General features: G+C 45.7%; 1 protein-coding gene across 1 annotated transcript in view; it reads left to right on the forward strand.

The window, feature by feature from the left end:
* The window catches only part of TMEM241 (transmembrane protein 241), a 147,204-nt gene that overhangs the window by 45,322 nt on the left and 86,967 nt on the right, over nucleotides 1-14,915 (forward strand). Inside the window, exons 5-6 of the mRNA XM_011988092.1 lie at nucleotides 6,172-6,249; nucleotides 13,552-13,577. Coding sequence (XP_011843482.1) covers nucleotides 6,172-6,249; nucleotides 13,552-13,577 — 104 coding nt within the window. The remainder of the gene's footprint in view (nucleotides 1-6,171; nucleotides 6,250-13,551; nucleotides 13,578-14,915) is intronic.

Raw genomic sequence — 14,915 nt, forward strand, 5'->3', positions numbered from 1 at the left:
TTGAGACAGAGTCTTGCTCTGTCACCCAGGCTAGAGTGCAGTGGCACCATCTTGGCTCACTACAGCCTCTGCCTCCCAGGTTCAAGTGATTCTCCTGTGTCAGCCTCTTGAGTAGCTGGGATTACAGGTGCCTGCCACCATGCCTAGCTAATTTTTGCATTTTTAGTAGAGACAGCGTTTCACCATGTTGGCCAGGCTGGTCTCAAACTCCTGACCTTAGGCAATCCACCAGGTTCAGCCTTTCAAAGTGCTGGGATTACAGGCATGAGCCACCGCACCTGGCCTAGGAACATTATTTCTGGTATGCATGATTTTGGTAAAAATTAGGCAGCCAACAGTTCAAAGTTACTTTCTTTGACAAGGACCTGGAGGTCAGTTATTCTGTATTGTAGGTTAAGGACACACCTCCATATGTAAAAATCACCCAGATAGAAAGATAGGATTGACATTCTTTTACAAAAATTAAGAAGCTGACTCAGAACTTGTGCTTGAATAGGGGAGTTGTTCACACCTCTGCAGAGTGACCCAAGCCGTGCCTGTGAGCAGGGTCCAGATTTTCCACAGGAAACCGTTCTAAGTCAGTTCCAACACCTGAACAAATAACCACGCCTTCAAAATTCCACTCTAGGAAGTATGAGAATAATGAAATATTTCTAAGTGAGAGTTACCAATTTCTCTTCATAGCCAGAGAAAAATTTCAACAGTGCACGGATGAAATGTTGAATTTTCAGCTAATGGATTCTGGGAATAAAGTAGTTGCAAATTGTGTCCCTAAGTAATTTAATGCATTTTCCTGCAGTATAGTTTAATTTGGTCCATTACATTTTTACCGAATTTTTTCAAAAATGCTTCTTTGGTCTTTATGGTTCCTGACATTGTGCCATTTTCCCTGATGAAGGAGAGTAGGACCTTTTGACGTTGAGGCCATTCCTATAGTCTTGACAGTGGTGAAGAGCATCGCCTAGTTTTCTGTTTCTCTTTAGCAGATATCTAGATCATCCAAAAGTGGTTTCAAATCATGAAGAGTCAGGTAAAAAAGAGAACCAGAGCAGTTTTCTTGACCGTATAATGGAGAGGTGAATAATATCTATCTCATAGGGTTATTATGAAGTTTAAATATATAGAAGTGGTACAGTGACACGTAGTAAGCACTCAAGATATCTTAGCTACTATTATCGCTTTTATCATTTCTTAGCATTTTTGTTTGATTTAACAAAAATAAGTCCTGCTGAACTTGAGTGCTTAAAGATAATAAAGGGTAGATTTTCTGAAAGAATCAGTCACTAGGGGTCTCCTGAACTAATGGGTTATAGTTCACGTTAGAAATTGTACAGAGTTGGAGGCCAGGGAAAGATAGGTAATTAAAGTTGCAAACTGGCCGGGTGTGGTGACTCACACCTGTAAATCCCAGCACTTTGGGAGGCCGAGGCAGGTGGATTACCTGAGGTCAGGAGTTGGAGACCAGCCTGACCAACATGGTGAAACCTCATCTCTACTAAGAATAAAAAAATTAGCTGGGCGTGGTGGCACATGCCTGTAATCCCACCTACTCGGTAGATTGGGGCAGGAGAATTGCTTGAACTTGGGAGGCAGAGGTTGCCGAGATCATGCCACTGCACTCCAGCCTGGGCAATAGAGTGAGACTCCGTCTCAAAAAAAAAAAAAAGTGCAAACTGTCTTAATATTGTTTTTAATAGAGCCCTACACAGGCTGATAGAGTGCAACTGGTCAATTGTGGAATAATGGTCTTTAAAACCTGTTAGCTTCTCAGTAGAAAAAATGGCTTGAGAAAATCAGATTTAAAATTTGCTAAGCAGGAGTAGAAGAAAGCTTTTTTACAAAGGTATAGATTTACTCTGAGTTCATCCATTTTAGTTCTTACCAGCTGTATTAGTCCATTCTCACACTGCTATAAAGAACTACCTGACAGGCCAGGCATGGTGACCCGTGCCTGTAATCCCAGCACTTTAGGAGGCTGAGGCTGGCAGATCACTTGAGGTCAGGAGTTCGAGACCAACCTGGCCAACATGGTGAAACCTCGTCTCTGCTAAAAATACAAAAATCAGCTGGGCGTCATGGCAGGGCCTGTAGTCCCAGCTACTCAGGAGGTTGAGGCAGAAGAATCACTTGGACCCGGGAGGTGGAGGTTGCAGTGAGCCAAGATGACACCACTGCACTCTGGCCTGGGTGACAGAGCAAGACTCCTCTCAAAAAACAAAAAACAAAAAAACTACCTGACTGGGTAATTTATGAAGAAAAGATGTTTAATTGACTCACAGCTCTGCAGGCTGTACAGGAAGCATGGCTGGAGGGTCTCAGGAAACTTACAGTCATGGAAGGTGGAGGGTGAAGGAGAAGCAAGCACCTCTTACCATGGCGGAGCAGGAGAGAGCGAGAATGACAGGGGAAGCGCCACCCACTTTTAAACAACCAGATCTTATGAGAACCACTATCACAAGAACAGCAAGGGGAACATCCACCCCGTGATTTAATCACCTCCCGCCTGTTCTTTCTCCCAAAATTGGGAATTACAATTTGACATGAGATTTGGGTGGGGACACAGGGCCAAACCATATCAGCAGGTTTATTACTAGAGTAAGCAAACGGCCAGGATTTGGAACACACCAGTCACATTGAACTTTGGACAGTTGGAGGTCCAGGGAGTTTTCACTGTGGCTTGACGTAATTTGTGTGTCATAACACCAAGGCTAGAAGGTGTGGGCTTTGTGGTTAGACAGGCCTGGATTGGGGTCATGGCTTTGCTGCTGAACGAGCTGTGAATACTCGAGCAAGTGGCCAGTCTTTCTTAGCCCCAGTTTCATTGTTTATAAAATCAGGGTAATAGCATCTAGTAGGAGAGGTGCTGGGAGGAGGTTTAAATAAGAGAGTACACGTAAAATACTTAGCACTATGTTTAATACGTTGTTGGTGGCTATTGTTAGTGTACTTTAAAATTAATTCTACATGTACAAATTGGTCCTTTTCCAGAATCTGATCAGAGTAAGGGCCTAGGAAGACTGAGAAAACAGCCTACAGGTCCTGAAATGGAGAAAAGTAAGCCTCGTCGAAGTCTAAAGTTGGGTCTAGAATTATCTGACCTCATTATTGATTTTATAGCCAAGGAGGCAAAAAACATTTAGATAAGGTCTTAATTCAGAAAGATCCAGCCCCCACTTTAATATTAGCTTCCATGTGTCATGTGATTAACCTGTCCAAGATTTTTTTTTTTTTTTTTTTGCTGTCCTTTCAAGCCAAGAATTGGAAGGCCAGGCCCCAAGTTTGCCAAACATGGGCCTAATGGAGAAAGCCAACTTTAAAATATGTTATCTCTTTAATAATCTTAACAAACATAAAAAATAACTTAAAATCTAAAAATTTAAGAGGAATAAAAAGAAACACAAAGATACATGAAAAATTAGAAACTGAAATAGTTTTATTTTAAAAGAAAAAAACAAGAGTTGAACCTTTAATGAAAGATAAAAAGAGAAAATGTTTTTTTAAAAAGGTAAGAAAAATGTAAGGCAAGAACTCAGAAATGAAACAGTGCAAGTTAGAACAGATTACTAAAATGGCACAGCTATATAAAGCTATAGAAGTTTTAAAAACAAGGTAAAAATATGTCCTCTGTAAAGATAAAGAATACATTCATCTGAAAGTAGGCGAGCAGCATAATTTTGAAGCAGGTTCTCTAAACTGGAGCAATTTACCCAGGTTGGTCTTCTGCACAGGCTGCTGAGGGCGGGGCCACCAGTTAATGTTATTGACACCCTTTGTGCAGTGCTCCTGAGCCACTCATCAAGGTCCTTAACCTGTGGTATTTGGGTCGTTCCTCTTGGCAGCTCCAGGCTATGGGATGTTGTTATCCCTGCTTTACAGGGGAGGAGACAAAAGTTTGGATGCACGCCTTGCCCCACTAGCAGGCCGTGGAGCTGGAGCCCAGAGTAATGACAAAACCTGTGCTCTTATTCTCATTTTCTGCCTTCCAGGAAGCATCATTATCATCGTCAACTATAAAGACAACAGGCCAGGGCAGTGGCTCACGCCTGTAATCCCAGGGCTTTGGAGGCTGAGGCAGGTGGATCACTTGAAGCCAGGAGTTCGAGACCAGCCTGGCCAACATGGTGAAACCCCAATTCTACTAAAAAAAATACAAAAATTAACCAGGCATGGTTGCAGTTGCCTGTAATCCCGGCTACTTGGGAGTCTAAGGCAGGAGACTTGCTTGAACCCAGGAGGTGGAGATTGCAGTGAGCCGAGTTGACACCACTGCACTCCAGCCCAGGCGACAGAGCGAGACTCTGTCTCAAAAAAACAAAAAACAAATGAAAAACAAAGACAACGGAATTCCTCTCCTCCTCTTTCTCCCCCCTCACCTCATCAAGGTTACCTATCCATTAGGAGAGAATGCCACTCTTCACAAATGTCCCAGCAGTGGGAAATGTGCAGTAGGTATCAGTGTATCCTAATAATGCACTGTTACATTTTTTATATTTTCTTCTCCCTTTTTTTTTTTAGTTTTTGGTGAGAGTTTATCCAGTTATTCAGATATTCAGTCGGTCTCCTAAATATTTCTTTGATGTGGCCCCTTTCCTCCATCTTTGCTGCTAGTACCAAGTTCAGGTCACCATCCTGTCCTTCCTTGTGTTAGTTTCCTGTGGCTATTGTAATAAATAACCACATGCTTGGGTGACTTAAAACAACAGAAATGTATCCTTCACAATTCTGGAGGCCAGAGTCTGAAATCAAGGTGTGGGCAGGGCTGCGCCCAGTCCTGAGCCTCTAGGGGAGAATCTGTTCCTTGCTTCTTTCAGCTTCCGGTGGCCACGGCATTGCCCAGCTTGTGGCTGCATCACACCAGTCTCTGCCTCTGTGGTCACACTGCCCCTTCCCTGTGCATGTCAACCTACCTCTTCTTATAAGGGTACGTGTGATTGCCTGCCTTTTCTTATAAGAATACATGCGATTGCATTTAGGGCCCACCCAATAATCCAGGATAACCTCCCGTCTCAAGATCTTCAATTTACTCACATTTGCAAAGACCCCTTGTTGCCATGTCAGACAACATTTACAGGTTCCAGGGATTGGGATGTGGATGTCTTTTAAGGGGCCATTTTTCTTTGTTTTTTTTTTTTTTGGAGACAGAATCTCGCTCTGTCACCCATGCTGCAGTGCAGTGGTGTGATCTCGGCTCACTGCAAGCTCTGCCTCCCGGGTTCATACCGTTCTCCTGCCTCCGCCTCCCAAGTAGCTGGGACTACAGGTGCCCACCACCACGCCCGGCTAATGTTTTTTGTATTTTTAGTAGAGACAGGTTTTCGCCATGTTAGCCAGGATGGTCTCGATCTCCTGACCTCATGATCTACCCTCCTTAGCCTCCCAAAGTGCTAGGATTACAGGCGTGAGCCACCACACCTGGCCTTAGGGGGCCATTTTTCAACCTATGGTACCCCTAGAATTTTGCAACCCTCTGCGCCTTCTGTCTTCCACCCTGCAGCCTGAGTTCCTCTCAACATGCAGATCATGTCATGGTCAGCTTTAAAACTCTTCACTGGTTCCTGGGGCCCTCAGATCCATCCTGTTTCCCAGTGTGGCCTGTGAATACCTCTCTCCCTTCCTGTCCCTCACTCTCCATTCCTCATTATGTTTCACCTATGCCCCACTTCTTCCCGTTCCCCGGAGAAGCTGGATCCGCTCTCTCCTCTGGGTCTTGGTGTGCTCCTCTGCCTGGGCCATTTTGCCACCTCCTCGCTTTTTGTTTGGCCCATGCCAGTTCATCATTCAGTTCTCATTCCTTAACTTCACTTCCTCCAAGAAAGCTTGCTCTGCGTATGCTGGGCGGGGTGCACTCTTGCCCCATCCGAGCTCTCGCCTGAGGGGGCATGTTTACCTTGTCATGGGATGTGTTCCCTGCACCGGACACAGTGCCTGACACACAGGAGACTTAAATGTTTGTTGATGAGAATGCCCATAGGAGGGGAACCTCTACATCCACCTACCGAGAGAAATACTGCAGCAAAGAGCGCTAATCCACGTCGAAGTCTTTGCTGGAGTGATTATATATGTGGATGCCAAAAGTTTCCACAGCCTTTATTTTTAAGCAAAAAATCAAGAACCATGTGATCGTGAGATCGAAGAAAATATTTTCATGTTTTTTTATCTGTTTTCTTTCAGGCCATTCCTGTGTTTCTCACTTTGTGTAATGTAGCTGAAGCTATCATCTGTGGGTACCAGAAGTGTTTTCAGAAGGAGGTAAACGATCATGCAAAATACTAGTGTTACTTCCTTGTTTTGAATTTCAAAGAAGCACTCTTCTTTTTATGGCCCAAATTAGTGTCTGCCTTTTCCTGCCACCAATCTCCAGGCAAGATTGCCTGACAGTGGTCACTGATATCATGGAACACAGTTTTGACTTTGCGGCAATTCACTAGACATATGTGAGAATATTGTTGATGTGAACTGAACTCAGATCCAGGCCAGGCTGACCCAGACCCTTGGGAGACAAAGAGGAGTTTGCTGTTGGCCTGGTGGAGAAGCATTCCCACCCCCAGCCAATCTAGCACCACAGGACAAGGCATAGCAGAGTTTCACACAGGGTGCCGGGACACTAGCCCACCTCAGGGAAATTTGCTTTTCTCTCCAGTACCAGCTGTACCTCATATCAGCTAGAACAAGCTCCTTCACCTTCCAGGCCTCCATCTGTGCAAGGTGGTAATAATGACACCAACTTATTCAAGGCTTGTTCGAAGAACACAGCAACTATCATTGTTAAGTAACTGCTTCCAGCCGTTCCCTGCATGCAGTGGGTGCTCTGCACATCAGCAAAGATTACTAATGTTATTAGAGGTGGTTTTAATTTGGTCTTTCTTTTCGAAGTCGTTTTGTTGTGTTTTTTTTTTTTTTTTCTTTCTGGCATTTGCTATTTGGTTTCATGTCAATTTTGGAACATTTTCATTTATGTTTATTTTTAGAGACAGGGTCTTGCTCTGTCACCCAGGCTGGAGTACAATGGTGCAGTAATAACTCCCTGCAGCCTCAAATTCCTGGGCTCAGGCGATCTTTCTCTCCCAGCCTCCTGAGCAGCTGGGACTACAGGCACGAGCAACTGCACCTGGCTACTTTAAAATTTTTATTTGTAGAGATAGGGTCTTGCTATGTTGTCCAGGCTATTCTTGAACTCCCAGGCTCAAAGGATCCTCCTGCCTCACCTTCCTAAAGCATTGGGATTACAGGTGTAAAACATCACACCCCACCCAATTTTTGGAACTTTTAAACTATAGAGAGGCCAGCTGGCCACCTCAAGCTACATGCTTCTTACAGGTGTGCAGGAAACGAGGCTGTAGCCATACCTGATCTCCCCCCATCATCCCGCCGCTCCTTGGAGGTGGCTCTGTCGATCATCTCTCCCGTCTCCTACACTGTGAGCCTCTCCCTCGCTGCTGGCTTATTTCCCTGAGCCCATAAACATGCTTGGTGTTATCAGCCCACCGAGGAGAGGACGGGCTGTTCTTCCCATGTGACAATGAGAGACAGAAGACACTCACTTCACCCAGTCCTGGAAGGGTGTGTTTACAAAACCAACCCTCCCACAGGAAGATCTCAAGCTGCCTTGCCCGTGCACCTCCCACTCTGCCTCATCCCTTCTCTCCCCTCCCACGCCACAGGCCTCAGACAGGGCCGGGCTTGGTGTTGTCCATGCCCTCTTGTCCCTGTCACCTGCTGCTGCTCCTGCTTCTGCCCCCACTGTTCCCCTGAGACTGCCCTGGCTGAAGGCACTGGTGGCTTCGTCTGTGCGACTCATCGTGTCTGTTTCCACCATTCCCCCTACTTTCTCCTCCAGCCTCTCTGGGCCCCCTTGGCCTTCATGCGCCCTCCCTGCTTGGTTCCCTTCCTGTGTCTTGGGCTTTTCCTTCATCCATCTTTCTTTTCCTTTTCCTTTGTCTGCCTCTTCCGGGTCTTCCTGGGCTGTTTCTTAGGAGCCTCTGTCCTCATGCCACACACTTTCTGGAAAATCTTCATCCACACCCATTGTGCCAACCACCTTCTGCTCATAGAGGACCCCCAAGTCTCCGTCTCCAGCCCAGACCTCCCTGCTGAGCTCAGCTCCCCTGCAGAGCCCTGGGACTTGCTGTCCTGGTTCTCCCCGGACATCTGAAATGAAACTGATCTGTTTCTCCAGACCTGCTTCTCACTTGGTAGCCCCAATCCTGGTCATCATCACCCAAGTCAGAAACCTAGGAGGCCCCTTGGAGTCCCCAGTATCCCCTCCCGGCCACATCCAGCCTATTACCAAGTCTGTGCCTCCTCCACCCTCATAGCTGCTGCCGCCCTAGTTCAGTCCTCATTTTCTTCTCCAGGCGGCCTGGCTGGGACTGAGGAAAAAGAGCTTGATCCCCTGAGCGCTTGCGCAGGGCCTGGAGTGAGCAGCCCTGGGCTGAGACAGTTGTCGTTTTCTATTTGGCAGTCCCACGGCCCAGGCTGGGAGGTGGAGGCCTCTCGGCACTTGGGCTGATCTCTGTGCGGCTGGAGGGTTCCCTGGATGGGCACCTTCCTCTGACGTTTTACTTACAACACCATCGTGCAGTTTCCATAGTCCGTCAGTTCTAACATGCGCTGCTTTTCTTTCACATTTTAGTCAAATATCTACAGTGGGAAGGCTTTTACAATCAATGATGTGTCATGGTGTAGTTTTTTTTTTCTTTCTCCCTAATACATAAAATAAGTGGAAGTTTTACAATCAGTGGTGTCTTAGGGTCAATGAGATACGGCATGATTTTCCCCTTGTCTCGGGCCTGCTTCCCTGAGTCTTCCAATGGCAGGAACCACGTGGTGTTTCTCCTCAGAGCTCTGGGCTCAGCCTCCAGAACTGGGACTGAGCTCAAGAGTCACTAAATGGTCACTGAAGTTCAGGGGCAGAACCTCCCTGAGAGTGGCTAGCTCTGGGAACATGACCTGTCCAAATTCGAAAAAGGCTTCATATTCTCCAAAAGGATACTTCTTTTTTTTTTGAGATGGAGTCTCACACTGTCACCCAGGCTGGAGTGCAGTGGCGTGATCTCGGCTCACGGCAACCTCTGCCGCCCGGGTTCAAGCGATTCTCCTGCCTCAGCCTCCCGAGTAGCTGGGATTACAGGCGCCTGCCACCACGCCCAGCTAATTTTGTGTATTTTTAGTAGAGACAGGGTTTCACCGTGTTAGCCAGGCTGGTCTTGAATTCCTGATCTTGTGATCCTCCCACCTCGGCCTCCCAAAGTGCTGGGATTACAGGCATGAACCACTGCGCCTGGCTGGGATGCTTTCTTATAAATTTAGAAATGAAGATTTACCTGGTCTGGGGACAAGATCAAGGCATCTCCACAGGATTTTGCTTCCTGGTGGGCAGGTCAGAGCCTGTAGATGAGGGTGACTGTAGGAGTGAGGGTTAGAAAGTCCTTCAGGGATGTTTCCATCTAGCAGGGGACCTCTTCCACTCTAGAGACGAGGGCAGATGTCTGGCTGAGAGGCCCTGTCCTTGGAAATCACTGAATGAACACCGTAAGATTTTGAATCTTCAACTCCATATGATCACTAACAGAAAACATCATTTCTTGTCAGGGCAAACTAGAAAAAAGTGAGTGGGTAACTTTTTGTTGTTGTTGTTGTTATTAAAACAAACCTTTCTTTCCTTTGTAAATCTGAGAAGATTTAAGATGTTGTAGAAAATACAGAGGGAGGCCACCCAGTGGCTCATGCCTTTAATCCAAAAGCTTTGGAAGGCTGAGGCAGGAGGATCAGATGCAGGAGTTCGAGGCTGCAGTGAGCCATGATTGTGCCACTGCACCTCAGCCTGGGCAACAGTGAGACCTTGACTCTAAAAACCCAAAAATCAACTGTGTTTCTACTTCCCTGAGGAAACCACTCTATTCTTTCAGACTTTTTTCCTATGCACATATATAGATGTATTTACACGTATGGTAAGACACATCCTATTTTTCCATTTAACAGTTGGTCAGGAAACCCTATTAAGGCTATCATTCCACATTGGTTGAGGCATGTGTTGGCCGTTCCCTATTTATAGAATTGTAGGTGGTATTTAGCAGTTTAGGGTTAAAATCTGCTCCATGATGCTGCTGTGATATGTTCTTGATGAGACTTATATTTCTGATGATACAGCCTTGATGAAATAATCCCTTATCATAAGGAACACACTTGCACACCACCTCACAGACTGTTAAATGTTACAATGAGGGCTATTTTGTCTACCATGTGTGGATTTTACTAGAATCATTTTTGGAGAGTAAAAGTTGACCTCTTTGTGACTTCATTCCCAGATTATGAAAATAAACTATCTGGAGCTGTAGAGTTCATTTTCACCATCCACAACAACATCTTTGTGTATTCATGCACACACACATGTGCGCACACACACACACAGAGTTTGACTCTAAGGCAATACGTGGCTCGAGGAATTAATGTACCTTGCAGACTTATTTATTACAGTTTAATATTAGAATACTCCTGTTCGTTTATTCATTTGTTCAGCATTTATCAAGTACCTATGAAATGTCAAACATTTCGCTAGGCCTAAAGCTGCAGAGATGTAGGAGACGCATTTCTTAGCCTTAAACCAGAGTTGAACGGAGGGGCTGGCCTGTACACTCGGGCTGGCACAGGGCATGGGTGGGCCAGCGGGTGAGTTCCGGTAAGTCGGCACGGGAGGAGCAAGGAAAGCTTCCCTAGTGGGTAGATTCGAGTCAGGCAGGGTGGGAAGGGACTTTCCAGTTTGATAAGAGAAAGGGCTCTCCTTGTCAGGCAGGCAGAGAGAGCGTCAGGTGGGGGGGAAGGGTGCCAGCAGAGGTGACACCGCAGGACTGGCAGGCGGGCGGAGGGGCAGCTTCCCTCATTCCTCAGTGCCTCAAGTGCCCTCCTCTTTAACGTAGAACCGATGACTGTTACTTACCCCATGATTAAAGGATTCAGTACATGTAGAGCCCTTGGAACAGCACCTGGCAATGTGAGTAGCCCTCACAGTTCAGTTAGCTGACCCAGAGGAATGCCAGCTATTTTTTGTTAATTTTGGCAGCATGACTTCTTTTTTTTTTTTTTTTTTTTTTTTGATACAGAGCCTCGCCCTGTCACCCAGGCTGGAGTGTAGTGGTGTGATCTCTGCTCACTGCAATCTCCACCTCCCGCTTCAAGCAAATCTCCTGCCTCAGCCTCCCGAGTAGCTGAGATTACAGGCGTGTGCCACCACACCTGCTAATTTTTGGTATTTTTAGTAGAGACGGGTTTTCGCCGTGTTGTCCGGGCTGGTCTTGAACACCTAACCTCAGGCGATCCACCCTCCTCAGCCTCCCAAAGTGCTGGGATTACAGGCATGAACCACCACATCTGTTCCTTTGGCAGCATGGCTTTTGAGGAGTTAACCTATTCAGAACCCTGAGACCTCAGTAGGACTTGTTGCTAGGTTATTTTGGACTGAGGATCCTGAAAAGGAAAATGGCTGCCATGAATTCAGTCATATCCAGAGCCCTGGGAGATGGAGCTAAGTAATGAACATATTGCCTGTTTTTACTCTCTGTATCCCAGGATCTATGCTCTTTTACTCCCCTCCGTGGAAGGGGCCTTTTCTTTTGGCCTGAAACGTTAGCCCTGGAAGTTACTGGGTGAGCATGCTATTACAGAAGTGGAAGAGCATCCCTTCAGTCTCTCCTCTCTATTTCTGCTCTTACACCAGGCTGTTGAGGTTTTGGTTACGGTTAGCTCAATTTTTGAGTAACTACTGGGCGTGGTGGCTCACGCCCGTGATCCCAACACTTTGGGAGGCCAAGGCAGGCAGATCACTTGAGGCCGTGAGTTCGAGACCAGTCCGGCCAACATGGCGAAACCCCATCTCTACTAAAATTACAAAAATTACCTGGGCGTGGTGGTGCACACCTGTAATCGCAGCTACTTGGGAGGCTGAGGCAAGAGAATTACTTGAACCCAGGAGGCAGAGGTTGCAGTGAGCCAAGATCACACCACTACACTCCATCCTGGGCAACAGAGCAAGACTCCGTCTCAAAAAAAAAAAAAAGAAAAGAAAAAAAAGAATTTTTGAGTAACACATTTACCGTACGGGGGGCAGTTATGCAGGTGTGAGCAGATCACCTTTGTCCTCCTCCTTTCAGCGCTTAAGGGCTAACTTCCCAGCAGGTGGCAGTACAGCACGGCTGGCCTCACGTCCTGGGCTCTGCAGAGGCAGGGTTGGGCAAAGACCAAGATTAGAGTCTAAAGCTGCAAAAATAGAATCTGTTCATTAAAACAGGGGAAACTTTATTATTTAAGCACACATGAAAACTTAAGGTAGCCTTTGTAGTAAGCCACATGTTTCTCTTGTCAGCGCTTCCCTTCTAAACAATATGTTTATACTTCACACTGCCTGAACTGGCGTCAAAAATTATCGTGTGTTCCCAGCTAGCAGAATAATCCTTCTGAAATGTTTAGAATTAATCAAAAGTTGAATTGGACCTGTTTGTTTCCTCTATCAAATATAGAAAAATCGGTGTTACCCTCTCCTAACGTGTTACTCTCTGCTAACATGTGCAAATGCGTTCTCAGTACAAAAGTCTGATTTCCTTAAACTGACTCATCAAAAGGAGTTATAATGGTAGAGTCCAAATCAGAATTTCTTCATTTCAGGTCATTTAAATGCCAAGTTTATATTCCCCCAGTCTGCCTTTTTTTCCCTTCTCCCTTGGGGTGGAGTAATGTTAATACTCCTTCTCTTTTTTTCTGTTTTTTAATTTTCATATCACATCAGATAATTTATAGGACTGCTCAGAGTCAGCTGGATTAGTGAATGGAATACTTAAAGAGACAGAACTAAAATAGAAGTTGAGGTTGGGTGCAGTGGCTCACGCCTGTAATCCCCGTGCTTTAGGAGGCTAAGGCAGGAAAATCACTTGAGGTCAGGAATTCAATACCTCTGAGCAACATGGTCAGATCCTGCTGCTACAGAAATCTAAAAAAAAAATAAAAATAAAAAGAGTAGCCGTACATGGTGGTTCATGCCTGTAGTCCTAGCTACTCAGGAGGCTGAGGTGGGAGGATTGCTTCAGCCCGGGAGTTTAAGGCTGTAGTTACCATATCATTGCACTCCAACCAGTGCAACAGAGTGAGATTAGATAGATAGATAGATAGATAGATAGATAGATAGATAGATAGATAAATGGATAAATAGAACAAGAGCTTAATTGCTTTTTAAAATACAGGTTACATCTATTTCTTTCTCGCTCCTCTTCTTAGTGTGTAAGAGTTTTAAAGACACAGGCCCAGCGTCATTTTGTCTTTCACGAGTAAACATCATTCTAATGGTGAAAGTACTTTGCTGAAGTGACTCAACTCTGGAATTCTGAGTCATCCTTCATTTGGTCCAAGCAGAAAAAGCCTCAGTAAATATTAAAGTGCAGCAAGCTGTTAAGCCCTTGATAAACCTACTCATAGTTTATTTGCCTCTTAATCAAAATGTTTCCTTTTAAGAGGAATTTTAAAAGTTTTAAAAGTCTAATTGTATGTTTCTTTACTTTTATGCAGAACACGTCTCCTGCAAAGATCTGTAGGTAAGCTTACTGCCCTCCCCACAAAAAGCCCTAATAGAAGATTTAACCTAATTGTAACTTGGATGATAAACTGTTTGTTGAAGATTCATACTCTAAGAGGTGACAGAAGAATTTATTATAAACATTCATATATCCCTAATTTGTGTCTTAGTCTAAAATTTCCTGTGTTTCTCTTTTCTTTCTGAAATATTTTATTCCAAAAGAGAAAACACCAGAACCAACCTGTGCTAGATTTCAGTCATTGATGCCCACAACTTTACTAAACAGTTGTGTGATACTGATGGAGAATGAAAATGAAAAACATGGAAATGACTTAAAAATTTAAAAGTAACATTTGCAGTTTATTTGGTCTTTAATATTTTCCGTGGTGGAAAAAGCGCCGGCCTGTAAGATCAGAACTGCAGTCCTGGGCCACAACAGGGGGATTGTGGGCAGCTTTCCTCGTCCTCTTTGCCTCAGTTTCCTCTGCTAGAGCGTAAACTGGGCTGTCCTCTCATTCAGCCCTCGGTGCCTGCAGCATTTGAATTCTAACCTGGGTGCCCTGCATCTGACTGCTTCCCGCTTCCTCTGCAGGCCAAGCAGCTCAGTCCTGGAGGCAGAAAACCAACAAAGGTGCTTTGATAGATGGATTTAGGATTTCTGCTGCAGATATTTCTGGGCTTTCATCCAATCCCCCACCCTCCTTTTATTTCTTTATTACAGGTTCCACCTTGAAAGAACAAGACAAAACCAAACTTCAGGACTGTCCTCCTATTTAAAAGGAGATTAGCAGGTGTCAAAGAGAGGCAGTAAAGCTCATGATACCTGATGTAATCAGGTACTGCTCGAGGCCAGGTGTGGTGGGCAGGCAGGCAGGTGTCTCACCCTTGGGCATCCCCCGTCTTCCACAGCCCCAAGAGGTTGTCTGTTTGGGGGGATCTCTGTTGCTCATTCCCCATGGATGGGGAAGCATCCTCTATTCTATGAAGCCTTTCACTATAGGGAGACACCAAACCCATCAGTATTTTCCTCTCCTCCCACCACAAAACCTATCTATTCCCGGGCAGACCCAAGAAGCTCCCCTGACAGTCTCTCCTCCACTTATCCCACTGTTTGCCTTGGATTCTTCTCTGGGTCATTTGTGTGTTGGGATGCCTTGAAAGTCAGCAAGGCTATAGGAGTAGGGCGGGCTGGGGTAGAGAAGTGTCCTCAGCCTCGGCTGCTCCGTGTTGTCCTGACCTTCCCAAGGCTGTGAGGCACCAGCTCCGTGGGCCCCTCTGCCAGTCCTCCTGCCTCTGGCCCAGCCGGTCAGTGCTGGTCCATTGGATACAGTGGCAACTACACATGGTTATAGCAGTG

The sequence above is a fragment of the Mandrillus leucophaeus genome, unplaced genomic scaffold (assembly GCF_000951045.1).
Source record: "Mandrillus leucophaeus isolate KB7577 unplaced genomic scaffold, Mleu.le_1.0 Scaffold322, whole genome shotgun sequence".
NCBI lineage: Eukaryota > Metazoa > Chordata > Mammalia > Primates > Cercopithecidae > Mandrillus > Mandrillus leucophaeus.